This window comes from Larimichthys crocea, chromosome XII (assembly GCF_000972845.2).
Source record: "Larimichthys crocea isolate SSNF chromosome XII, L_crocea_2.0, whole genome shotgun sequence".
Lineage (NCBI taxonomy): Eukaryota > Metazoa > Chordata > Actinopteri > Sciaenidae > Larimichthys > Larimichthys crocea.
Window position 1 is genome coordinate 26,445,344 of NC_040022.1, and position 24,175 is coordinate 26,469,518.

The 24,175-nt window shown below is 43.5% G+C and overlaps 3 protein-coding genes and 1 long non-coding RNA gene across 13 annotated transcripts in view; 1 reads left to right on the forward strand and 3 right to left on the reverse strand.

The window, feature by feature from the left end:
• Positions 1 to 610: 610 nt before the first annotated feature.
• Positions 611 to 5,648, reverse strand: mfsd6l (major facilitator superfamily domain containing 6-like). Of its 4 annotated transcripts, none has more exons than XM_027284776.1 (2): positions 5,545 to 5,648; positions 611 to 4,072 (listed from the first exon to the last, which is right to left on the reverse strand). In XM_027284776.1, exon 2 carries the CDS (start codon positions 4,018 to 4,020, stop codon positions 2,296 to 2,298), a length of 1,725 nt encoding a protein of 574 aa, XP_027140577.1. In that variant the 5' UTR covers positions 4,021 to 4,072; positions 5,545 to 5,648; the 3' UTR covers positions 611 to 2,295. The 4 variants fall into 4 exon arrangements, with proteins under 4 accessions (XP_027140577.1, XP_027140576.1, XP_019125061.2 ...); XM_027284775.1 differs by having other exon boundaries at positions 5,483 to 5,648; XM_019269516.2 differs by lacking the exon at positions 5,545 to 5,648 and adding an exon at positions 4,202 to 4,319.
• A 411-nt stretch (positions 5,649 to 6,059) lies between these two features.
• pik3r6b (phosphoinositide-3-kinase, regulatory subunit 6b) lies at positions 6,060 to 12,486 on the reverse strand. 4 transcript variants are annotated; one of them, XM_027285424.1, is made up of 19 exons: positions 12,324 to 12,486; positions 12,164 to 12,232; positions 11,583 to 11,686; positions 11,429 to 11,497; positions 11,164 to 11,299; positions 11,010 to 11,079; positions 10,744 to 10,927; positions 10,039 to 10,177; positions 9,851 to 9,946; positions 9,455 to 9,770; positions 9,265 to 9,361; positions 8,354 to 8,458; positions 8,154 to 8,255; positions 7,937 to 8,030; positions 7,775 to 7,848; positions 7,619 to 7,709; positions 7,475 to 7,527; positions 7,301 to 7,401; positions 6,060 to 7,200 (listed from the first exon to the last, which is right to left on the reverse strand). In XM_027285424.1, the coding sequence occupies exons 1-19, from the start codon at positions 12,337 to 12,339 to the stop codon at positions 7,056 to 7,058; spliced, it is 2,061 nt and encodes a 686-aa protein (XP_027141225.1). In that variant the 5' UTR covers positions 12,340 to 12,486; the 3' UTR covers positions 6,060 to 7,055. The 4 variants fall into 4 exon arrangements, with proteins under 4 accessions (XP_027141225.1, XP_027141224.1, XP_027141226.1 ...); XM_027285423.1 differs by having other exon boundaries at positions 8,354 to 8,473; XM_027285425.1 differs by lacking the exons at positions 11,583 to 11,686; positions 12,164 to 12,232 and having other exon boundaries at positions 8,354 to 8,473.
• Positions 12,487 to 12,543: 57 nt separating this feature from the next.
• Positions 12,544 to 24,175, reverse strand: part of LOC104929442 (phosphoinositide 3-kinase regulatory subunit 5) — a 99,549-nt gene continuing 87,917 nt past the window's right edge. For 2 of the 4 annotated variants that reach the window (XM_027285421.1, XM_027285419.1), the window contains 17 exons: positions 20,681 to 20,783; positions 18,444 to 18,544; positions 18,280 to 18,348; positions 18,034 to 18,172; positions 17,380 to 17,449; positions 17,099 to 17,273; positions 16,847 to 17,015; positions 16,262 to 16,330; positions 15,337 to 16,178; positions 15,131 to 15,256; positions 14,543 to 14,674; positions 14,364 to 14,457; positions 14,209 to 14,285; positions 14,037 to 14,130; positions 13,878 to 13,960; positions 13,674 to 13,792; positions 12,544 to 13,292 (listed from right to left, as the gene is read on the reverse strand). In XM_027285421.1, coding sequence (XP_027141222.1) covers positions 13,145 to 13,292; positions 13,674 to 13,792; positions 13,878 to 13,960; positions 14,037 to 14,130; positions 14,209 to 14,285; positions 14,364 to 14,457; positions 14,543 to 14,674; positions 15,131 to 15,256; positions 15,337 to 16,178; positions 16,262 to 16,330; positions 16,847 to 17,015; positions 17,099 to 17,273; positions 17,380 to 17,449; positions 18,034 to 18,172; positions 18,280 to 18,348; positions 18,444 to 18,544; positions 20,681 to 20,783 — 2,610 coding nt within the window. In that variant the 3' untranslated portion in view covers positions 12,544 to 13,144. Of the gene's footprint in view, positions 13,293 to 13,673; positions 13,793 to 13,877; positions 13,961 to 14,036; positions 14,131 to 14,208; positions 14,286 to 14,363; positions 14,458 to 14,542; positions 14,675 to 15,130; positions 15,257 to 15,336; positions 16,179 to 16,261; positions 16,331 to 16,846; positions 17,016 to 17,098; positions 17,274 to 17,379; positions 17,450 to 18,033; positions 18,173 to 18,279; positions 18,349 to 18,443; positions 18,545 to 20,680; positions 20,784 to 22,601; positions 22,768 to 24,175 lie in introns of those variants that run through there. The other 2 variants (XM_027285422.1, XM_027285420.1) reach the window with 2 other exon arrangements.
• Positions 14,212 to 14,668, forward strand: LOC113747101 (uncharacterized). Its single transcript, XR_003463343.1, has 2 exons — positions 14,212 to 14,340; positions 14,507 to 14,668. It is a non-coding gene; the product is annotated as an uncharacterized LOC113747101 (long non-coding RNA).

The following is a 24,175-nucleotide window of genomic DNA, read 5'->3' on the forward strand; positions in this document are numbered from 1 at the left end:
CAGTTTCAGAGTTTGTTACGATACTTGTGTTCAAAAAGTTAAATCAAGCTAAAAGTAACAGATTAACAGATAAAATGTCTAAGAAGGTAATGTATAAACAGTTGAAATAGTTAGCTAGAGGTAATGGAAACTGTTGAAACGTTCATTATGCTCGGTTACATTGCCTTCTTGCCCAACTCCTGTTCTGGCACGACACTGGCTCCACTCCCCCAGCCTGGAAACTTCTTCTTCTTCTTCTTCTTCGTTTTCACGGTGGTCCAAACTTCCTGTGGTACAAACACTAACACTCAACCCCTGCTGCTCTGAGATAACAGACCGGGCAACCCAGCTAACAAACTGAGCTAACAGCAGCTACGGTTGGCAGCAGTTTACTTCAGGAAACTCTGTAAATCTCGTGGGTGATCGTACCCGCAGCACAAAGTTACATAGTGTGAGAACAGACGTACGAATGACCTGATTACAAGTCAGAGTGACATCAACATGATTTAAAACCTGAAAAAAAAGAGACTGATTTGCCGTTATATGGTGCAAATCAATCACATTAAAACAAGCTGAGCCCCTCTTCTTCAACATTATTTAATAAACCACACTGAAGACAAAAAAAGGGGTTTAAATCACAAACATCTGTCTTTTCAATGGTCCGCTGCGCTCTAACCACCACAGCGGCGCTCTCCACAGGGGAATCGAGCTGTCTTTCATCATCAATTTTCCATCTCGCCTGATTGAGTTCAGCTGTTTACGGCGACATACTGGGGGATGACTTGATATCATGCAGCCGGGGCCACGCCAGATGTTTGGGAGAGTGCAGCGTGCATCCGTCTGCATGGAGCGTCCGACACCGCCGAGGGACGTCTGCGTTTATTCATTCATTCATGGATTGCTCAAGCTGTGTGTGCAGATTCAGCCACAATACATGACAGACTAAGAAAGATATTTAAAGAGTCGATACAGTTTCCAAAGCAGAGACAGATTCACGCCTGAAGGAACGAAAGCAAATATTTATTTAGGCTGCTGATGCTGAAATCAATGACAGTGTAAGGAACGGACAGTGTATTCAGATGAGCCACTGAGAAGCACAGCGTGTGGTGGCTCGAGACGCCGTCGTCTTGTTTTTGACACTTTGACACTGTTTCAGGTTGGACTGTGTCAGTTTGTGTACTTCGATATGAAGTAGAAATACATACTTTTAGCTGTTAGGTTTCACTTCAGTGTACTACAGAGTTCAGGATGAAACTCGGGAGTGTTGAGGTAATGACAGCGCCGTATCAACAATCTAAAGCAAGATTTAAGGAGTAAAACAAGTACTTCCACACTAGGATTACAAGGTTTCTGGTAAATTTCCATTATATAATTGGAAACCATGGGAAGTTAAGCTAAAATAGATTAGTAAATTCCCAGTTTCTTCCTGTTTATTCCCATAAATTCCTGTTAATTCCCAATGGTCGCCATTTTTGGCTACGAAGTGGAAGACAAGGGATGACCGGCATTGTGAAAATGACACCTGCTGGAGCTGAAAGTACAAATCTAAGTTGTACAAATGTTTTTAAAGATATTTTTTGGGGCTTTATTTGAAGGATACAGCTGGAGAGTGATGGAGGGGTGGCATGCAGCAAAGGGCCATAGGTCGGAGTCGAACTCTGCTACTGCGGCAACGATCAACCCCAAGTTGTGCATATGTTTTATATTTATATTTCTGCAGTCCAACGTTGGCACTAATGGCCGGCGCGGTTGCAATTAAAGTAAAATGTTGTGAAAATGTCATTTGTGGTAAGTTCACAATGGCCTAATCGAATTGAGGAAGTACACCAGTGTACTACATAGAAGAGTACTAAAAGAAGTATCTGAACTGAGACACACAAACTTTAAATTAGGCTCCACATGTGATCCACATGTGTTTCTATCAGCCTGAGGTGCAGCAGTTTGACACGAGGTATGATAAACAAGCTCACTTTGAAATACAGGTTAGACAAACACTGACAGGGAAGCAAACACGGATGTCCGTGTACGTTCACGCGAGAATCTCACAGTTCGAATGTGCTGCAGTTGAATACACAAACCGACTGAGGGCTGATCAGTGTTTAAGCGCTTCATCGGCTCACAGAGAGTCCAACAACAAGACAACAAACTTCAGATGAAGAACTCAGCGGGCGTGGTCAAGTTCAGTCTCGCCTTGTGCACAGGTGTTGTGTTTACAGTCAGTGTTTCAGTCGTCGTTTGCCCTCCCATCATCCTGCTGTCTTGTGTGCTTTGTAAGGAAATTGATTACTTATGCAAATGTTCATTTTTAAAGGTGGATCAGTGGTATGCCCTCCGTGCATGGTTGTTATTGCCTCGGTCGTCTTCCATCGCTTTATCGAGCCAGTCCCTCTCCTGTTCAGACTCAGAGTCGCTGGCTTCGCTAGCATCGGCCGCCAAAAGGCGGGAATAGTTAATCCTGCGTTGGCGAGGGGCTTTCCACTGGAGGACAGGCAGGCAGACACACCACAGCATCAAACCCACCGCCACCCCGATGAACAGCCACGCCAGCCCGAACCTTTGCACCACTAAACCTCCTACAAAGCTCCCCAACGCGCTCCCCAAGTGTACAGAAAGAGCGGTGTAGATCCTCCTCACGCTCCTCTCAGCCCCCGGCGTGGCGACATCGTCACACTGCACTTTCACCGCCCACCAGAGGGCACCACTGCTGAAACAGCTCAACACCTGAGCAGGAAGCGCCGCCCACGCCCCCCAGAGGAAGGAGTAGTAGAAGCACTGCAACCCGAGACTGGCAGCACCGATGGCTAGTACCCGTCCCGGGCTGAGGAGCTTTGACACACGGCTGGCTAGAAGAGGATAGATGGCTTGTGAGAGCAGAGCGAGGGCAAGAGACATCCCCATGTGGAGCTCAGTGCCCCCATGATCCTGCATCTGCCACAGGAGGAAGTTATCCACCGCCGAGGTGGCGACCCCGACCAGCAGGGTGGTGGCTGCGCAGAGTAGGGCGCGAGGGGAGTTGCGAACCAGCTGCATGGCTTTGAGGAGCCCGTTGGCTCGGTCTCGCTTCTTATTCAGGTACAACGGGAGGTAGGATGCCACGGGCAGCGCTAAAACTGCCACGGCGGCGTAGCAGAAGAAATGCACCGCACTCCGAGGCGTCTGATCTGCGATGAAGCAGCTCAACTGGCTGACGAGCAAACCAGCTCCTCCGACGCCGAACGCCGCTCCGAGTAAACCCCAGACACCAGTGCTGCTGTAGCGGTCAGAAGCGTCCGCATAGTCCAGATATTCATACAAGCCGTCGTCCGCCGTCCACTCCAGAGGGGCGGACGCAGACTCAAACAGCGACACGGTGATGAGGATCAAGAAGAAGAGTTGGTGCTGAGGGTCCATCGCCTTCAGGCTGCCCAGAAAGTCGAAGTGTGTCTTCTCCGTCGCCTCCTCTGTTGACCTTTTGTTCCTCACCGGAGCTGCCACAGAGTTGGTGGTCTGGTTCACGATGGGAGCACCAATCGATGGTTCTCCAAGACTGTCGTTGACTGATGTAGTTATGTTATCTGGTGACAGGCGATACACTGAAGTTCTGCTCAGAGCGGACTTTGTGTCAGGAGGCGTCGTGACGCCAAGAGTTTTTGGGTGAACTGTCGTGGTCGGTCCGCCGCTACTCTCGATCAGGTTACCACCTGAACTTTGTGTTGGACTCAGCTCAGACTTGTTGCAGTTGCCGATCCGTGCGCCCACATCTGTCGGCGGGATGAGCAGCAGAACCAGAGCGACCGCCGCCGAGCACACGAGAGAGCCGGTTATCACCGCTCGCCTCTTGTTGTAGTGTTTGGACAGCAGGCTCGCCACGGGCGTCCAGACCAGCGTTATGAGGTGTTTGGTTCCCATGACGATGCCCGTCATCGCCGGAGAGAGGCCGAGCTGTCTGAAGTACAGCGTGAGGAAGGGCAGCAGGCAGGCTCGGGCACAGCAGCACAGGAAGTTAAAGGTGCCAGCCAGAGCGAGGGCGAGCTTGATGTCGATCTGCTTGTTGCGCTTCATGGTCGTCCTCGTGGGCAGTTCACGGTCTCTCGCTGGGGTTCACATGGAGCAACTGGATGGACACAAACAGACAGAGAGACTGGAGTAACACAGGAAACACAACAGGAGGGTCAGGCTCAATATTCTGTCCTCAAATATACATTTATATTATGTTTGTTTATCGTTTAGCCCAAAGTTTTACATTTGGTTTGTCGTGTGTCGGGCGATTTATTCACTTTTTGGAGAGGCAGAGGGGTGAGTAGTGCCAGAAACTGCAGTTCCTCTAACGTCCACTTGAGGCTGGCTCCAGAAGTGAGTCAGTCTTCATAAGTCCCCATGTTCAAATGTCCAACTTCACAGCAGAAATAAACATGTTTACAGCCTGGTACAAAAGACAGTTTTGGTCTCTATAGATAGATAACGTCACAGATACGACGTCCAAAGAATAATATCTGTCTTTTTAGCAGTTAGTTACTAACTTTTTCTATTTGCTGTTTGGTGCTGGACACAGTGTAAAGTGAGTTTATCAAAGTTTACAGCCTGACGATCTAAAAGACCTGAAGGCTGCAGAGTCTGTTCATATTTTTAAAAGCAAACTAAAGAACGATCTTTTTAGTCTGAATCTTACTTAAACTTTATTTATTTGTCTATCTATGCATTATAACGTGTGTACCTATTATTTATTTAGGTAGTTAGTCTGTGTCTTACTATCTTAACCTTCCTCTGGTGTGTCTTCCTTCCTCATTCCTCACATTTCAAATAAAGTGTTCAAATAAAGCCGGACTGATACTTCTTAATGGAAATAAACTCTTTTTGGATGAGCTGAAAACAGATTTTCAGTGAGTTTTTTGTGGTTCTTACAAACATACGACGATCTTATAGTTATAATGAGCTCAAGCTTGAACATATACAGCATCAAACACTGACAGGAGCATGTTTCTGCAGTACTTTTACTTTTTAAACACATACTTTTACTTCAGTAATACCTTTTAATCTAGATAAACTCTTTAAAAATCAACTTTGAGCTACAAACATATTATAACGCATTGCTGTAGATTAAATTATCCAACAGGATATAAAATAATTTAAACGAGCAGCAATAATATTAGTGTAAACACATCGTTTATTATAGTAATATATATATTATATAGCATCAGCAGGTTTTCTGCAGTACTTTTACTTCTAATACTTTAAGTACATTTAGCTGATAACACATACTTTTACTTCACTCAGGCTCTGATCACTTCCTCTCAGTATTTTAACTTCTGTGCACAGATCGGAGAAATATCTGCAGATAAATATTAAAACTTCAAAATAAGAGTCTGACATAATAAAAGTCAACGAGCAGGTTAAAACCAGGAACAGGACGGTCAGTAACGCACCTGTGGGGCTGGACGCACCTGTCCTGATATCATGATGTGGACTAGTCCACGTCACGTCAGCTTTAAAAGATAAGATTAAAAAAAGGTGAAACACTTCCTACCTGTTCACCTGTGCACGCACACACACAAAGGTGTTTAAACTCGTCCACAGCTCATTCTCCACCTTTTAATCCCAGTGTTACATCCACCGTTCGGTCTCCTTCGTGTTCAGACAGCAGGTACCTGCAGCTGTCCGTCTGCACGGTGAACGTACCCAACTGTGTCCAAGTTTACACCTGTGGAGTGTTTTTAGTGACCACAGCGCACCCTGACGGCGCGGATGGCTCAGTGCGCCACACAGGTATATAAAAAAAAAAAAAACACATGTGAGAGGTTATAGTTAGAGCTGTCTCAGGTGAGTCCTGAATTATGATTGCATGATGCATTGAGCATTGAATTAATGTCACGTGTCTTAGTTTTATAATAATATAATAATATATAAACATTTTATAATAAGAGGGTTGGTGTCGTGCCAGAACAGGAGCTTGGTGAAATAAAAGGCTGAAAGACAGACGCCGAGCTGGGCTGACTGCTGTTGGTGACTTTGCTGATGTTTGACTGTTAGAACATCTGTCGACTGTCGATAATAAGTAATGTAATCAGAACAAATACACATATTTTTAAAACAAGTATGTTTATTAATTTTCAGAATAAACAATCACACTGCAACAAGATATATTACGGGTGCAAAACTAACCTATCACAATAAGGTAAACATTACAGGGCAGCAACATGTGTTGTTTTGCAGTCCAAAATGTGAATAATATGTCAACTTCCTTAGAGAAAAGCATTAAAATAAAAAATAAAAGAGAAAAAACAAACAAACATAATAAATACATGGTAATTTCAATTGTTTATGGTTTACATACGGAGGGGAACATGCCTCCAATGCTTTCCTCCCCTCTAACACCATTAAAGATCTCCACATACTGTCAAAATTCAGACATTTACCCTTTAACGTGAAGGTGAGTTTTTTTGTCCAGTGCCAGCGAGTCTGATAGTCCTGCAAGCCTGACTCTGATACTGGATTTCCATGATTTGGCTATAGTGTACTTGGCTTGTAGCATGCAAAAAAATAATCATAGATTTATTTGCCTTGCTAAGGTCAAGGTTTGTCGGAAAAATACCAAGGATACATAGTTTGGGGTCTAATATTAGTTTTATACCTGTAACCTGCAAAATCAAATCCATCACCTCACTCCAAAAGGCTTGAATCAGTGGACAGTCCCATAGGCAATGATAGTGTGTCCTCTCTACCACACTTGTAGCACTTGTAAAATGGGTATTTATTGTTTGTGTTTGAGATTTTAATCAAATCTGCCAGTCCTCAGTGGAAATCACTGAATTTAACTCCTCACACCATGCCAATCCTTCCATGACTGATGCATAGAAGTCAATCCCCTTTTAGGATGTTGGTTTGTTGTTATTTCTTCTATAGGGCTAAACAGCTGAATGTATTTACCACAGTGGGATTACACACAAAAATACTGATGTCTTGTATTATAAATGGTCACAATAGAGAACCTCTGCTGTCTTTATACAACCATATCTGCTTATAGTGTGAAACAAAGTGTTAATAAAGCATGATGTGCAGCAGTATTTGTTATATGTACATGCAAAGTCAACAGACGTCTCTCAGAGTGTCACACCGGTGAAGGTGTTGATCGGCAGTGACAGGACTTTGTTCAGAAACTTGCTCAGCGACTGCTCTTGCTCGCCACTGACGCTGAACCTCGACCAGAAGCTACATCCGGGATCCAAGCACAGAGAAATTTCTATCCTGTAAAGAGTTGACATGACAGTATATCAGTCAGACTTTTAATTATCTTAATGTGTGTGAAATAAACATGAAACAGACATGTTGTAAAGGCGTAAACAACCTTTGGACATCAGTGTATCTCCGGCGGGAGTCCTTGTCCAGACACACAGAGAGTGTCCGATGCTCCATCGTCCTGATGCTGATGTTTTGAGTTTGGATCTTCTGTAATTGGAAACGTTTATTAATTTAAGGTTAATTTACTTAAAAGTTGTAATAATGAAAGCAAAGTTGTTACCGTGTTGTATATTGGGTTCACACTGTCAAACCTGACACTGAGGTAATCCTGACCTGGACAGAGTGACACAGATTACTCAGCTTTTGTTTTATTTCGAAGGTTTCGTTAACATAAATTAATCAAATAATAATACAAAAGGTTAACCTGATGTTAAGGCTGCCGGCTCTGATGTTATGACCACGCCGTACGTCATGGGTGCCTCTCCTTTCACGACTTCTCGTTTGCTTAAAGAGATCTGTTGTAACAGTTAACTTAAATCCAAAGAAAGATACAATATCACTGTCGACTGTTAATGACTACCTTTGTGTAACTGACTGAGATAGCCGTTCCAAACACTGCCACTGTCGACTTCTTTCGGCGTGCAGACGGCTCCTCTGTCAAAGACAACACCTCACTTTATGTAGCTACAGTGTTTGCACTGTCAAGTGTTAGTACAGTCAGAAAACAGGTTAATGAACATACTTGAGGAGTTTTCTTTCAGGTGTTTGAACTCTGGGATTTCTGCCTCCAGATGAGACACAAACACTTCGTCCACGTCGCCACTGGAGCAGGTCATCTAAACAGGAAGTACTCATGAATGACTCAGCAGGAAGCTTCTGTAAGACTCTACAGTGTATCCTGTGTTGCAACCAGTGACCAGGGGGCAGCACTATCTACACCCCAAACCGTCACACTGTACCTTAACTGAATAGAGCGGGATGTTAACCGGCTGCTTCCCACAGCGAAGGTAGTAACACAGGCTGTCCAGTAGGAAGAGGTTTTGCTCTGATGGCTCAGAGTGCTGTAACAGAAGAAAGAAGGTATCAGATGAACATTCATTCTTTCCTTAATTTATCAGCATGTTAGATAGACGCAGCCTCACATAGCTGCTATAGTTACCGTTCTACCCAGTTTGGAGAGTTCAGCTCCCAGACTGTTGATGTTGCTGTTGTACCATGGATCCACTCTTCCCAGTAAGGAGGCGAGAGACAATCTGTCTTTGTCCTGACATGGACCACCCTGTGAGGAAAAACATATCATAACTCAGGAATTTTCAATAATCTTTACATTTCGATAGGGAGGACAGGTGGTTTGGAAGAGGCGTGAAGGAGGCTATCTATGTAAGAGAACATAGAGAAACCATCCCTCAACTGAAGAGGAGACCTGAAACACCACTTATTCCAAAATCCATTCCCAGGAGAATGAACAGTAGTTCACACCTGGCTTCACGTGACCTCAACGACTGTCGCTCATAATGGTCCTCAGGTGACCTCAACGACCGTTGTTCACACCAGTCCTAACGTGACCTTAATGACCATCGTTCACACCGGTCCTAACGTGACCTTAATGACCATCGTTCACACCGGTCCTCACGTGACCTCAACGATCATCGTTCACTCAGGTGACCTCAACGACTGTCGCTCATAATGGTCTTCAGGTGGCCTTAACGACCATTGTTCACACCGGACTGCAGGTGACCTTAACGACCGTCATTCACACTGGACCGCAGGTGACCCCTTACCATAGATGGGAGGTAAAACATCTTAACGGATCAACAACCAGGTCCATTTGCCACAGATTTAATCCTTCTCAAAGTTATTTATCCAAAGATATTCTCCTTCTATCTATCCCACATACACAATGTTACAAAACAACTTTTTAAGAGTCGAAAAGATCTTAAGATCTTTGACCGTAGACAGAAGAGAATATACTTTCCTTATGTAGAAAAAGTCAAAGGTGGAGATGGTTTTCATAGTCGTCATAGTCTTACACATTTATACCAGTCAGTCAGTGTTTCGAGTGTAACTCACAGGTGGAATGGACGATGGTTCCACATCAGTGACTGGGATGTAGTAGAACTGAATGTCCAATCTTTTGGTCAAAACAAGACGTTTCGACTCTCTTTCTCTGTTGGGAAATATGTGGAAAACGCTGATGGAAAGCTGAAGAACAAACACACACCCCCACAGACACACACATAGACACATATAAGCAGCTCACCGAATAAGGCAATAAGCCCTGGTAAGTGTTCCCAGCACACGATCATCCCCCATTACCACGACCCGTGCTGTGTGACGCCTCCTGTCTTCTTTGAAGGCCGGAGAGCTTCCAGGAAACGCTTCGATCTTCTCCCTCATTAGCGTTATTTTATCCGCTGGCTTCATGTTCTTGAAGGCCTTTCTCCGATTGAATACTGACGTAGGATTTCTCTCTTTTTGATCATCCTCAGACTGGACTGAACCTTTTTTGTCCTTCACTTCTTCATCAGTGCTCGAGTTCCGGCAGCAATCCAGGGCGAACTTTACCAGCAGATTCCCTTCAGGAAAGATATATTTATGTGCATTTTCACTCTCATATGAACAAGAATATAAACTAGTGGCAGTGTTTCTGACTCACATAGATCCTCTTCGGATCTCCACAACTGGAAGTTGATCTCTGGAAAGGGCAATGCCGCGCCGTACACCAAAGAACCATGATCTACTTTGGTTATTTCTGAGCAAACAGGGTAAAAATAACAATGTGAACACGTTTTTATCTCTGCTAATATTAATCTGTGCTACAGCGACACAGTTCTGAACACCCACCTTCTCTGCAGTCAGTCAAGATGTTTCTGTAAATGTCATGTAGTTTGTTCAGATAACCACCTGGGCCATGTTTTATACTCTGCTCCACTGTTAGAACAACTTCCTGGAAATATTTCTCCACCACATGGTCCTCTAAAGCCTGAAAGACACAGAAAATAAAAATCAGAAACACTGAATATATTATCTATGTGGGTGAAATATAAGAAGAGCCTCCAACCATGCTAGCAACTCCACTTTGAGCTAAACACTAGTAGGGTCGATGCAGGTGTTTCTAATGATACTAATTAAAGTTGCATTCTATTCATTGCAGCCCTGTTGGCCCTGAATGGAATAGAACATTAATTAGCTCGTAATTAGCTTGGAGTAGAGCCACTGCTCCTTCATATTGAAAGGAGCCAGCTGATTAGGATGCCTCCTGGGTGCCTTCCTTTGGAGGTATTTCGGGCACGTCCAACTGTCTCGTTGGAGGGACTACATAGTCCATCTGCCCTGCCTCAGAAACCTCCGGGAGGAGCTGGAATGTGTTGTTGGGGGGAAGGACGTCCGAAACGCCCTGCTAAACCTGTTCCTACAGCAACTCAACCCCGAATTATCAGAAGACAATGGATGGATAGATCGGTGGACCGACCAACAAGCATTGCCATCCCTTGAACCACGGTGCCTAGCATGGCTAAAAATTCAAACCACCTTCATAAACTGTCTCACCTTCAGAGCCTGAGCCAGTCTGGAGCTTTGGCAGGTCGCCCCGAGCCCTGTATGCAGCACATGGAGAACCACGTTTTTCTCCATGGTCGTCGTGTTCCTGAACGAGCTGGGCGCCTCAAAGTGTGCTCTGACTGTCGCCTCCAGTGGAGCTGAAAACACCGCCGGGTCGGCGAGCACAAACACCCTGCAGACATGGAAGGAGACGATGTTTGAAATAAAACTGTTTATTTAAAGTCTGTTAATCTTCATTCAGAGGATAAACTCACTTTTCCTGCACAGTAAGATGTTCACTCTTCAAGTTCTGCTCTGCAACGACTCTCCTCTGATATAAAGAGCCTGTCGAGGGAAGAGGGTTTATTTTATTCTGCTCTGCTTTGTGTGTGTCTGGTTTCTCAAACTGTATCTATCGATGCATCAGACCTGGTGTGATCATCTCCATCTTGATGCTCCTCAGAGTGCTCAGGACCACGGTGCAGTAAGGCGTCGGTAAAATCAACAGTTTGATCAAACACTCGTACACCGTCTGGTAAAGGCTGGCAGGAATCATCCCACCTGACTGAAAAACACAGAAATACTTTGTCTGTTGGCCTACAGTGAGACGCTTTTCATCTATTTATAACTGCACAAAGCTTTCAATTGTTTCAGACTTTCTGTGAACTTTCTGTGAACTACAGGTGTGTCTTACCTGAATAACCACATAATAGATTGTGTGCAGCACCGGGATGACATGCACGTAGGATTGTGTTTTACAAGTCTGCATTGAACAAACAAAAAGCGTCAGTTTTGTGAGATTTTAAGCTTGACTTTGAGATCTGACAGCAGAGTCGAAAGGCGCTAACCGTCTTCAGCTTCTTCTTCAGCTCTTTGACGAGAACTTGGATCAACAAAATGCTGCAGGACGGATCGCTCTCCAACTTCTTCTGGAGAATCCACCTGAGTCTTCCTGCAGAGCAGTGTGGTTTATTTGACTGCTTCTAATTAAACTAGTTAAATCATCTTGCTAAAGTAGAGAGAAACTGACCAATTATTGTAAGAAAGAATGAAGAATGAGAATGAAACAGGTAATGAAGCCATGGGCCTGTCCAAAGGTAACAGATGATAAATAAACAAGATATAACATCTCGGCTTTGTGTCTAAAAGGTAACTATAGATTTGAGGAACTCCTGTGAGATTTCTACATCTTGTTTCTGCTACAAAGTGTTCTTGTCTTTCCAATTTTGAAGCACATCTGCAGTCGTATGAAGAGAAAACCAAGAATAAATCTGTCATCTTAAAGAGCAACAAACTCATCTGGAACCAGCCTCAAAGTGCTGCAGTTTTTTGGCACTTCAACAGCAGGTACAGATCTATTGCTACTATCTAGACACAACCTTTCTGTCACCTTCGGACTCAGCCAGCCCAGCTGTTGAGTCGTAGCTACCTTTCTGTGAAGCACTTTGGCTGTTCATCTCTTTGAGAAGAGCCTGAACATCGTTGTACGCTGAGAGAGCTAAAAATGAAGATCACACATTATTGTGAGGATGACGACAGCTACGTTTACATCCCATTTAAAAAGTCTAAGAAGAAATCAAAGCAGTTACCTGGATGATCGTCCATATTTTCTGCATTAATCCAGAGTTTACTGTAGCTTCTAAATGTCCGCAGAGAAACGCGTCAGGAGTGTGAAGTTTCTCTGCCTCCTTTGTCTGAAATAAAGTGATAATTACAGGTAGTGTGTGAGACGGAGTGCGAGTGACTCATAGGAGGAAGTTCTGGGAAGGAAACAAAGAAGAATAAAGAACAAACAGAGACGACTGCAGCTGACTCAAGTCTGATTTTTATTGCAATTGTTCGAGATATAAAAACATAATAAAATGTATTTTTGGATAAACTTCCAAAACAAAAATAAATAGCTTATTTTAAATCAACAGAACGTACACATCAGTAATCAAGTACTCAGTTTTAGGCTTCTGACAGCAGATTGTAAAACACAAGAGACCCTGTGAGACCTTTTCAAACAACACCATCATCCTTTAACGCATCATCAAAGACGTGATGAGGGGAAAGGAAACAGTAGACAACAATCCGTGACACTTTATTTGGATGCCAAACTTTAACTTGCTCAGATTTTTCCTTGTTTATGTGCATCTAAATATGTAAATGTGCAGATTAATTATTAATTATGCAAGTTAAATTGTCTCCCATTTGCACTTTGCACAGGGTATTTTATTTTGAAAATCAACCCAGCTGGCATTGGTTAGGAGGCGGGGCACAGCACCTGGACAGGTGAGAGTTCACGGAGTGATGAAGTGTTACAAAACAATCCTCGTCCTAACAACAATGTGACACACCTCAGCGACAGGACAAACCTGAAAAATATCTGTCTCTTATTACAACAGTGCAACTTTCACTTTGAAGGTTGTCATGGATACGAGGCGGTGAACGAGGTGATGGGAAGGCAGAGCAGAGAGCAGTAGGACGGGTGCAGAGGCTGGACTTGGCCGGGTAAAGGTTTGTAGGACTTCCAGTCTGAACTGCTCCCTGGTTTACAGCACAGAGACACCTCACACCTGCAGACACAGAACAGACAGAAGATACAGCATCACGTTAAACGTCAACAAAGAAACGTTTTGAGGCAGAAAAAGTCGAAAATCTGAAAACTACTTAATTTGTTTTTCATCTCACAACCTCTCAGATTTACGTTGTTTTGACCCCCTGAAGTACATTTTGCTCATACTTACTGTAGCCTTATATTAACTTCTCATCTAACTCTTGGCAAGAAAGCAAATGAGTGTGTATTTTGGTGTTTTGGACCACCGGGAAGAGGTTTTCAGGTGAATGCAGAGGAGGAGTGGAGCTAGTGTCGTGCCAGAATAGGAGCTGGGCAAGTCGGCTCAGCAGCCTCTATGGATGTAACGGCAGAGGAGAAAAGACTGGTTGCTCTGTTGTACCTGGTGACACTTTGGATGAACTTCTTCTCATCCTGATCCAGACACACCGCGAAGGTTGTCCCGTCTTCTCCGCTGCTCACCTGCACCTTGTCCACCTTCACCTCTGATATGGAGATGTGCTGCGGAGGTGAAGAGGAGGTGTTTCAAAAGGGAGGGCGAGCATGAGGTTATATTTAGTGTTCAGCATATAAAACCAGCCTTCACCTGGTTGTAGCCCTTTTTAGACTTGGAGCACTGCCTCTTCAGGACTTCTGTCATCATCAGCCGCAGACTTTCTACTCTCGAATCTGGACAGATGAGATTTGATTAGAAACGCCGACAAAAGCACAGCTGGCACGCGACTGAAGAGAGCGTCGCTCTCACCTAGCTGCTCGGGTTTCCTGCAGGCTTTGTACAGATTTATTGACGTGCAAACAATCTCTGTCTGCATCCACTGACTCCTCCCACTAACAGCCACCTGTAATCCAGACGGGGCAGGTGTAAAAATAGATCCAGCAGTGAACTTTAACAGACATGTTATTGTGGGAAACGATACCTTGTTGTAAGCGACGCTTAGTGTTAAAGGGACAGCCTCACGCTCTTTATCAATGCCAAACCTTTTACTGGCAGCACCTGCAAAAGTAGCACACGTTAGACTGTTAATACATATATAAATGTGTGTGTGTGTGTTGTTGTCAGAGTGTGACTCACCCATAGCTTTAACAGCTCTTGTCCCAGCACTGTGTCCGAGCTCCAGAGAGTGAATAAACACTTCCCTTCTCCTCTCTCCTCCGGCCAGAGTCAGCTGTGACGACGAAGAAAGGAGATTTTAATTAATTAATTATGTCACACAGGTGTGTGTGTGTGTGTGCATGTGTGTGTCCTCTCACCTCGGCTTGGTAGAGCTGCAACAGGACCGGCTGGTCTGCATGTCTACAGTAATAAAGCACCAAGTCGGCCAGCAGGGGGAGACTCTCCACGTTACCGCGACTCACAGAGACGTCTCCGTCTTTACAGGCAGTCTGAACACGCAAACAACACACAGCATGCATACAGTTAGACCATGACACAGTTTTTTACCAAACAGAACCTGGGCTGACTTTTTTTGTAACTTTTCTTGACTTGTAATCAGGTGAATGGTGTCTCTGTCATTCGTACGTCTGAGTTAGTGTTTTTACTACCAAGAAGAAGAGGACGTTTACAGGCTTAGGACACGGGTGAATGCTGCCAGTGTTGTGCTAGAACAGGAGCTGAGCAAGCTGGCAATGGTAACTAGAGTCAGCAGCCTCTATGGACATAATGACAGAGGTGGAAAGACCGAAGAGGACGTTGACGGAGGAAGCTAAGAAGAGAAAAAGAGAGAGTGAGCGAGCAAAGAAGCCGCCGGACAAGAGTAAATCTGGGACTGACTTTTAGTGGTTGGTGAAATAAAAGGCTGAAAGACAGACGCCGAGCTGTTGGACCAGCATGGAAAGTACCTGACAAAGGACGTCGGAGGACAGGCTGAGCATATTGAGGACATTCCTCTCGTACCAGGGGTCGAGCATACCCAACATCTGAGCTATATCAGTTGTATTCTCCTCCAGTACACTGTCATTAGACTCCTGTCAAAATAAAAGCTGTTAATACTTTGTTTGATTCTTGTTTTTATATGTTAATATCAGACAGTTATATATTTTCTCACCACCGAGGCAGCAGCTTTGTTTGAACCTCCTATCTGCCCTTCAGTCGGCGTCTGTCCTGGACTTCCTGTTGTTCTCCTCTTGGTGGGAACGAAGTAAAACTGCAGTTTGCACATCCTGGTGAGTCGTGGACATTTACTCTCTTTCTGCTGCAGGTCGCTGTATGCTCGGGCCAGCCTGCCAGCCTCTTTGTCACCTCCGAATACGACCACTTTGACCAGGGTGGGCACCTCTGCCACGTCGCCTTCGTCGCAGCTCAGGATCGGCCTCCTGCGGACGCACATGTGCTTCTGTGGGGAAAGAGGGTCTAAGGCAGCAGTGGTTGCACGCAGAGGATGAATTTGTCTGCACAAGGAGTGTTTTAGCTGCGACCCATTTTTATGATAGTCTTTGGTGAAGTCCGCACGGTGGCCCATACTCTGAACACGGCGGCAAACGCTCGGACTGCGCGGGTTCTTGAAAAGCAAGGAGAAGCGCTCAACGCCTAAGATCGATCTTGACTTCTTCTTGGGTTTCTTTCTGGGCTTCGGTTGACTGTCTTGTCCTTCCTCTGTGTCCTCATGTGTCGTGTCCTCACTGAAGTCGCTTTCTATGCCCGACGAGCCGGATGGCGTGGAGACGGACCAGCTGGAGGAGAGGGAGTAGCTGGAAAACGTGGAGTCCCTCGAGGAAGAGGAGGCGGTGGAGATACGGTGGTTTTGAAAGTCGCGGTCCGCTTTGCTTCCCTCTACTTCGTCTTCCTCGTCCACGCTGGTGTCGTTAATGTCCTCCTCCTCTATTTCACCTTTGAGGAAACACTCTTCAGGAGAGTCCAGGTCGGAGTCGAGGATGTGATTCAGAAAGTCTGCATGAATGTACAGAAGAAGAAAAATTAGATAGATCTCTAATAAATGATGCAGGTGTTTGGAGACAAACTGAGCTAATTACCAAAGTTGTCGTTCTCCCAGGAGCATGTGCGACAATTGGGGAAGGGCAGCATGAACGTCTCGACAGCCCCTAATGAGGAAAGAAGTACGACTGTCAAAGCAGGAAACAACTAATTTTACTTATTACAACAATCTGAATACACAGTATGAGTCAAAGGTTTGGACACACCTTCTCGTTCAATGTTTTTTCTTCATTTTTATTGATTCTACATTCTGGAGACATCAAAACTATGAAACAACACATGATTTTATGTGGTAAACTGGTGCAAACTCTTGCCGTTTTCTCAATCAGTTTCAGGAGGTCGTCACCTCAAATGGTTTTTCAACAGTCTTGAAGGAGTTCCCTGTTCATCCCAAACCATCTCAACTGGGTTGAGGGTAGTTGATTATGAAGGCTATGCTTCAAAGTGGGAACCACACATGTAGAAACCATCCGTTCACCTTCTCTTCATCTCACAAAGAACCAAAGAACCTCAGTTCTGTTAAAGTAGTGATGGACCATTGATTCTTTTCACTCAGTTGGGTGGTTCTTGTGAAGGCGTGTCCAAACCTTTGACTTGTACTGTAGATATATTTCGTGTCTTACCGGTATCTGAGCCATTGGCGGGAGCAGGAGCGGAGAGGCTTTCTCTGAGTCTCTTCATGCTGTGTATCAGACCTTGTCGAGCTGTGCTGAGATCTGCTGCAGAGGCTGCCGTCTCCATGCAGTCGGTCACCACCTTCATGAGCTGCTCGAGCTCATCGTGCCTCTTCGTCTAGAAGAGGAATCAGAGATTTGTTCAAGGGAGAAAGTAGGAAAGACTTGTGCATCTGGGGTATTTAGACGTTGGCGACTCACCTCCAGAGCAGTGTGGAGAGCTTGGAGGTCGCGTGTGCCCAGAGCAGCCTGGAAGCCGTGCAGGATGAGGGTGATTGTGACGTCTCTGTTGGAGTGCTCGGTGCTGCTCAGCTGCTCGGCGACGGACTGGACCTCTGGAGGGACGTCATCATCCGGGCTCACTAACAGCACCATACTAATGACATAAACACAATGATGTAAGGTGTCAAATCAAGAAATTTTTGACGTACGGGAGCAGGAGCCGTGTTTGGCTTGTTTTAATGAAGTCTGAATGGACTCACATGGTTTTGGAGTGGTGGATCTGAGGGGAAACACTCTGCTCTGCCCTCACCAGTCTTTGAAATGAAATACCTGAAACACAAGCAGGCAGACAGTTTAGTTGATAAACACTGCCCCCATATGTTCACACTACAGCATGACGACTACCTGTGGGGGAAGAAGTACACAGATCTTTGACCTAAAGCAACTTGTAGTAATACTACAGTGTTGTACTGAAGTACAAACGTACTACAACTAAGTACAACTACTTAATATACTGCTTGGTCATTTCATCTATGGCAATACATCCGAATTTGTATGTCAGAACTGTAACTTAAAGCAACACTGTGTGACTTTCCCATCATAAACTTGCTAGCTGATGTTGACGGGGAGCAGAGCCAGTGTCATGCCAGAACAGGAGCCGGGCAAGCGGGAAATGTAACTGGGCTCAACAGGAGTAACCGAGTGAGAAGACGCCAGACAAGAGTAAATCTGGGACGGACTTTCAGTCATTGGCGAGAGCTTATATAAGTTGTTGACCTTGATTGATCTTTGGCTGTTCGGGGGCACTAAACTGCAAATATACCAATTTTTACGCAATGTTGAACCCAGCTGCAGAAGTACGATCATCCCTGTTGGGGAGTCCACGCTTGGAAGCATCAGATCTTCAGTGCTACCTGGTGCTCGGAGCTCCTGTTGGATGATATTCAGCAGACGTTTGCTGGCCGAGCAGCAAGGCTCGGGCCAGGCCAGGAAACTATGGAACAAGAGGTAGGCCTCCTGGAGTACGCCACAGTCTGGAGACACGGGAGGAGCCTGCAAGAAGACAGAAAAACAACCAACCATTAAATAAGAAGTGTAATAATGGTGCAATGAAGCTGGAGGAGTCTTGTTTTGTTCCTCTAGCTCTATAAATGACTCACTTTAAGGAGCGTTGAGGAGAAGAGGAGGGTGAGAGGCACCACCAGTTCATACCGACACTGCTCTAGTACCTGTAAAAGTAAAGAACACACTGTTTAATTGATTCATTGTATCGTGGCAACAATTGTGGGGAATAATTAACTGTTTTTTCTTTTAGGCTTGTTACCTCTTTTGTCTTCTTCAGTACTTTCTGTAAAAGAATGAGGAAGTTGTGGCCATCCCTCTTCACGAGTTCCTCCAAACACCAGCGGTTTATGCAAAGGCCAGCTTTAACAGACAGACACAAACACTCGACGTGAAACAAACTCTTATTTCTCTTTTCAGGTTTCGTTCTGATGACGAGCTGCAAACACGTTATTTCTACACACGGTAACCACTATAATTCAGCAAACAAAATAGCTACGCTGTCTTTCCCCTCACTGGTGTTGTTGTTGAAGTTAACGATGAAATTACGTCAAAGCATTTCATAACCGTCGACATTATACTCCCCCCACGTGTCCCTTCATTCTGTGTCACCACTTTCAGTTCCCATTTGTCTCTATAGGATGGACAAAATGTTCCTAATTGGTAACGTTAGCTGGGTGTGTGGTTTCGATGATTTAAACATGCTACAAATATATGTACTGCCTTCGTCATTGAATTCATATTTAAGTGTCAGTATCAGTCACAACTAATTCATTCGTTAACTATTAAAGTTGTTTATCAGTCAGCTTTATTACGTTAACCATTCAAACTGCTAGACTTTACAACAAATTGGTCCCTTACCGTTAGCTATGTCCATTTTAGCTTTCTATTAAAACTCTTGGCTAATACTTTAATTAAAACTATGTATCCATTAGCTAACAGTCTTAATCATTTATTATTACTTTTGGCTAATGTAATGTTTTCACCCTATATAAAATTGGATATTGTGAAAAAATTAAACTCAGTGTTTAATATTAAATTGGTTTAGGTCAGCAATTGATCTGTTAGCGTAAAGTAACTAATTCAACCATTTAGCTATCTGTTCATTTCACCATTGAATATACATTTTAACTGTTAGTAAATTCATTAGTTAACTATTAAAACTGTTTATCTATTCGCTACATTAGCTATGCATTACTTTAAACTAATGTTTGCTATGAATCTTAATGATTTAATCGTTACTTTTAGGTAACGTTAGCTTTTCAAACGGCTAGACTTTACAACGATTGGTCCGTTACCGTTAGCGATAGCAGTTAGCTATCTATTAAAACTCTTAGCTAATTGTTTAATTAAAACTGTGTATCCATTAGCTAACAGTTAATCATTTATTAATTACTTTTCGCTACTCTTAGCTATTTGAAGTGTTTAGCTGGCTGGCTGCCTCTGCCTTCTACTCGCAAACTACTTTTTATGCTATGCTATCATATTGTTGGTATATTATTTAATCTATTTGATTCATTAGTTAATTATCTAAACTTTTTTATCCATTTCTACACTTTTATGCTCACTTGCTAACACAGTTTTTATGCTATATAAAAGTGTATATTGTGGAAAAAAATAAATAAAACTCAGTGTTTAATATTTGGTTGGTTTGGTTAATTTGTTCTAAATAGTGACAGAAACTAGACTTTTCAACAATTTATCTGTTAGCGTGAAGTAACCAATTCAACCATTTACCTATCTGTTCATTTCACCATTGAATATACATTTTAACTCTTAGTAAATTCATTCGTTAACTATTAAAACTGTTTATCTAATAGCATTAGCTATGCATTACTTTAAACTAATGTTTGCTATGAATCTTTTTTTTTTTTAAAGATTGAAGATTTTTGGCCTTTTATGATAGGACAGCTGAAGATAGACAGGAAGCAGAGAGAGGGGGGGTGACACGTAGTAAATTAGCCGTCCGATGCTGGATTCGAACCGGGGCCAGCTGCAGCGAGGACTATAGCCTCCCCACACGGGGCGGGCGCTTAACACACTACGCTACCGACCGCCCTGTTTGCTATGAATCTTAACGGTTTAATCGTTACTTTTAACTAACGTTAACTATTCAAACTGTTGATCTAGCTATTTTTACAATGAAGCTCAATTACTTACTTGTTAGGTAAACCAGTTCAGTTGTTTATGATCCAATACAACTGAGGTCATAGTGGGTGGTGTGTACGTTATATTGAAGGGTGTTTCTAATATTATGACTATTTAATGTATGGAAATGGACAAAATATTGACACTGCATACTACAACCTCAATAATAAACATTAGTACTTAATAGATTGATACCTCTCTGACAGTGTCATTCAAAACTGACTTTGCAAAGTCTATGGCAGAGTATTGAGTATTGAGGATCGAGGTTATGTCGTATGTATGTTGAGTTCATATTTTCAGCATTGTTTCTGCATTGCATTGCGTCACCGTGGTACGGAGGTTGGGTCTTACCGTTCCACAGCTGCTTGTCAGGAGTGTTGAGTCCGAGGTCACAGAGGCAACGCTCGAGGACATGCTGGATACGATCCTCAGTGCACGAGCTCTGCTCCATCGTCTGCAGAGCCATCACAGCAATCACAGAAAAATACACCAGATTAAACCACCAGGAAGTCCCAAAATAACAAGAGCAACACCCTATTATTGTGTTCCGGTAAAGCAATATATTATGTCCCTTCAGTAGTCCAAACTTCCTGTTATTGCTCTTGCCAACACGTTATAATCATTATTGTTCCCGTCCACACACAATCAATCCAGAGTTAAGAGGCTCTGAGACGCAAACACAAATATCCACTGCAAAAGAGACGTCAAGGAAAGAAAAATACAGTGTGCCACTTCCTAACAAAAACCAGTGAGTCATCGGCTGGGTGAGTGGACCGGAGATGAGCTGGTTGAAAACAGCAGCCGCAACTTCTACTTTTTCATTCTTAAAAACAGCGTCTGACACCAGATTTTCATATGACTCAAATGTGGGGTGGAAATGAGTCTTACAGAAGGGAAAACTTCCTGTTTCATCCTTGTGAGTCTTTAAAAAAAAGAATAACTCGATTATGTTAAAGCAACAAAAGCAACATTAAATACAACAGTTGTGAACAAAACACAGCATTTCAGGAATTTGCACATGACAGCTGTGGTTAGGACGCACATGCATTTCATTACGAATGACTGAAACCACACAAACCACACAAGCAAACGGATAATTCTGAAAACAATAACATTTTATTTTAATGCTTTCTAATGCAGGGATTAATTTAAAAGCAAGAAAATGGAATAAGACTGCCACCACACGCCTGTCTTAATGGAAAACAAAATATATATTTGGCCTCCAGGATGTCCATGTGTGTATAAGGAAGCTGTAATTGTGCCCAGCTGTGGCAGACGTGTCACTGTGACCACTGTTGAATAATGACAATAATGAAAACTGGACTCTGTCACCACCTGTGCCCATCAAAACAGGAAAAGACCATCCGGGAAGCAACGTATTCTTTCTTTTGAGATTGGAGGTGCAGAGACTGAATCTTAAATATATATATATACACAACATGTGTCAATTTGAACTGTCAGCCGGACGTTATTTGACACCTTTAACTATATAAAAGTAGATATTTAACTCAACCGATCGTGGTGGATGACCGTCCACCGATGTATGGAAAGTTGGCTCACTATTTCAACCATTTAGCTACCAACTGCTTGCTGGTTATCAGTGTAAAAGAGTAATATAGACAAGACACAGGCTTGGATTACACGATATATAAGTGATGATATTCATCCGATACCGTTGCATGTTTGACAAGCTTATATCTTGTGTGCAGTAGGAAAATCCAGCTCCAAAACCTCAAACCAATCAATTGTCTACTGAGGAAGCAGGTGTTACTCCATTGTATGTTGTCAGGCTGTGTTTTCCAGCCCTGCCATGTGAACCCGACAGTACTGACCTCTGCTGGGCCTGACATTGCCACATATACAGCTGACCCCTAGTCTACAATGAGACCTTGCTTGCGTATCACTTTATCCTTTAATTAAGCAAAAAAGAATATACAGACGAGGCTCCTTTCAGCGACTTAACTGTTAGATTAAATACTTTGAATAAACAAACAAATGCATGCACTGACATCAGCTATCAGAAAAGAAAGAAGGGGAACAGGAAATCTGCAGAGCTTGAAAAACATTTGCAGTTAGATGGAAGTTGTGTAACAGAGGCTTGTTCCTACTAGAGACGTAATATATGATATGGCACCTCTGACCCTGCAGAGCCAAGCAGCCGTCAAACACTTAGACAGAACATATGTTACATGAAATAAGTTATAATAAGAAATATGTTATGAAAAGAGACTTAAAAAAAGAAGAGTAATCTGCAGTGAGTGATGTGTCTTACCGTAATCTGCAGTTATCAGTGTCCTAAATCATCCTGGTTCAACCACAGCTGAGAGGGAAACAATACAGAGACCACATCCTCCTGTGTTGGTGCTCTTTTAAAAACAGACCTTACAACGAGAGTGTAGACAGAGAACATGCGCCGAGAAAACAGGAACTGAATGAGTGTTTATGCTGAGGAGGTTTACATAAGAGTGCACGAGTGTCAGAGGAGGAGTCTCTTATATGACAGGCTTCACTTGATACAGGAGCTTTGATGGTGCAAACTAAAGTTTATGTTCTCACACTGTGTAACTTTGGGCTCCGGGTACGATCACCCACGGGAAGTACGTAACGCTTTACGGCACTAAGTCACACACCATCAACTATTTCACTGATTCTGGGGAAACTGGATCATATTTTATGGAGGAAATGTTTTCTGGTTTTCCCTCTGATGTCGACTCTCTGTGATTTACAGAGTTTCCTGATGGACAGTGAAGTAAACTGCTGCCACAACTGTAGCTGCTGTTAGCTCATGTTTGCTCAGATTGTAAACCGGACAAAGCTATGAGCACTGGGGGATTGTTAGTGTTTGGACCAAAGGAGTTTTGGACCACCGGGAAGAAGAAGAGGAGGTTTACAGGCCCAGGACACGGGCGAATGCTGACAGTGTTGTGCTAGAACAGGAGCTGAGCAAGCAGGCAATGTAACAGCCTCTATGGACATTTTTTCTAATCTAGCTTTATTACTTTTGTTTTATATTATTCCATTTCATTTATTTTTACCTAATTCATTTCTAACCTGCCTCCAGTGTTTCCTCACTACTCGACGATCAGATGGCGCTTCCTCAGTTTGTGCTTTGGGGTGGGATAGGCGGAGGGCGTTTGCTTGTTTTTATGTTTTATGTGTTACATTTTTTGTTTTGAATGAAAAGTGCTATACAAATAAAGTTTGATTGATTGATTGATAATGACAGAGGCGGAAAGACAGAAGAGGACGTTGACGGAGGGAGCTGAGGAGTAAAAGCAAGAAGCCGCCGGACAAGAGTAAATGTGGGACTGACTTTTAGTGGTTGGTGAAATAAAAGGCTGAAAGACAGACGCCGAGCTGGGCTGACTGCTTATTGATAACTAGCAGTCATAACTACATACCTGTAATAAAAACACATGACCAACTTCAAGGGGACTTCATGTATCATGTTTGCTTGTACTCTTGTCCTGATTCACAAACTCTCTGTGTTATTGAACGTGCTTCAAAGCCTGATGCTTCTTCTGGGGGAGTTTTTAAGCTACATTTATTGTTCCCGAGTTACATGCTATGATTATAATATAATATGATTTGTAACCGAGAGTACTTCTCTGGGGGAAATTTCCACAACAAACGCTGTGATTCAGTTATGAGTCCGACTTATTTATGGTGACCACAAGATCACGAGGCGCTCATAAAAAATGACAAATGTACTTTTTGTTTGAAACTGAAGAAACTTATTTAGAGCAGAACCTCAAACAACATCTCTCCATGTCTGCACAGATGAAACAGAAGCTCTCAGCTGTGTTCACTCGTGACTTCGCTGTTATGTCACAGCTTCTGGTCGAT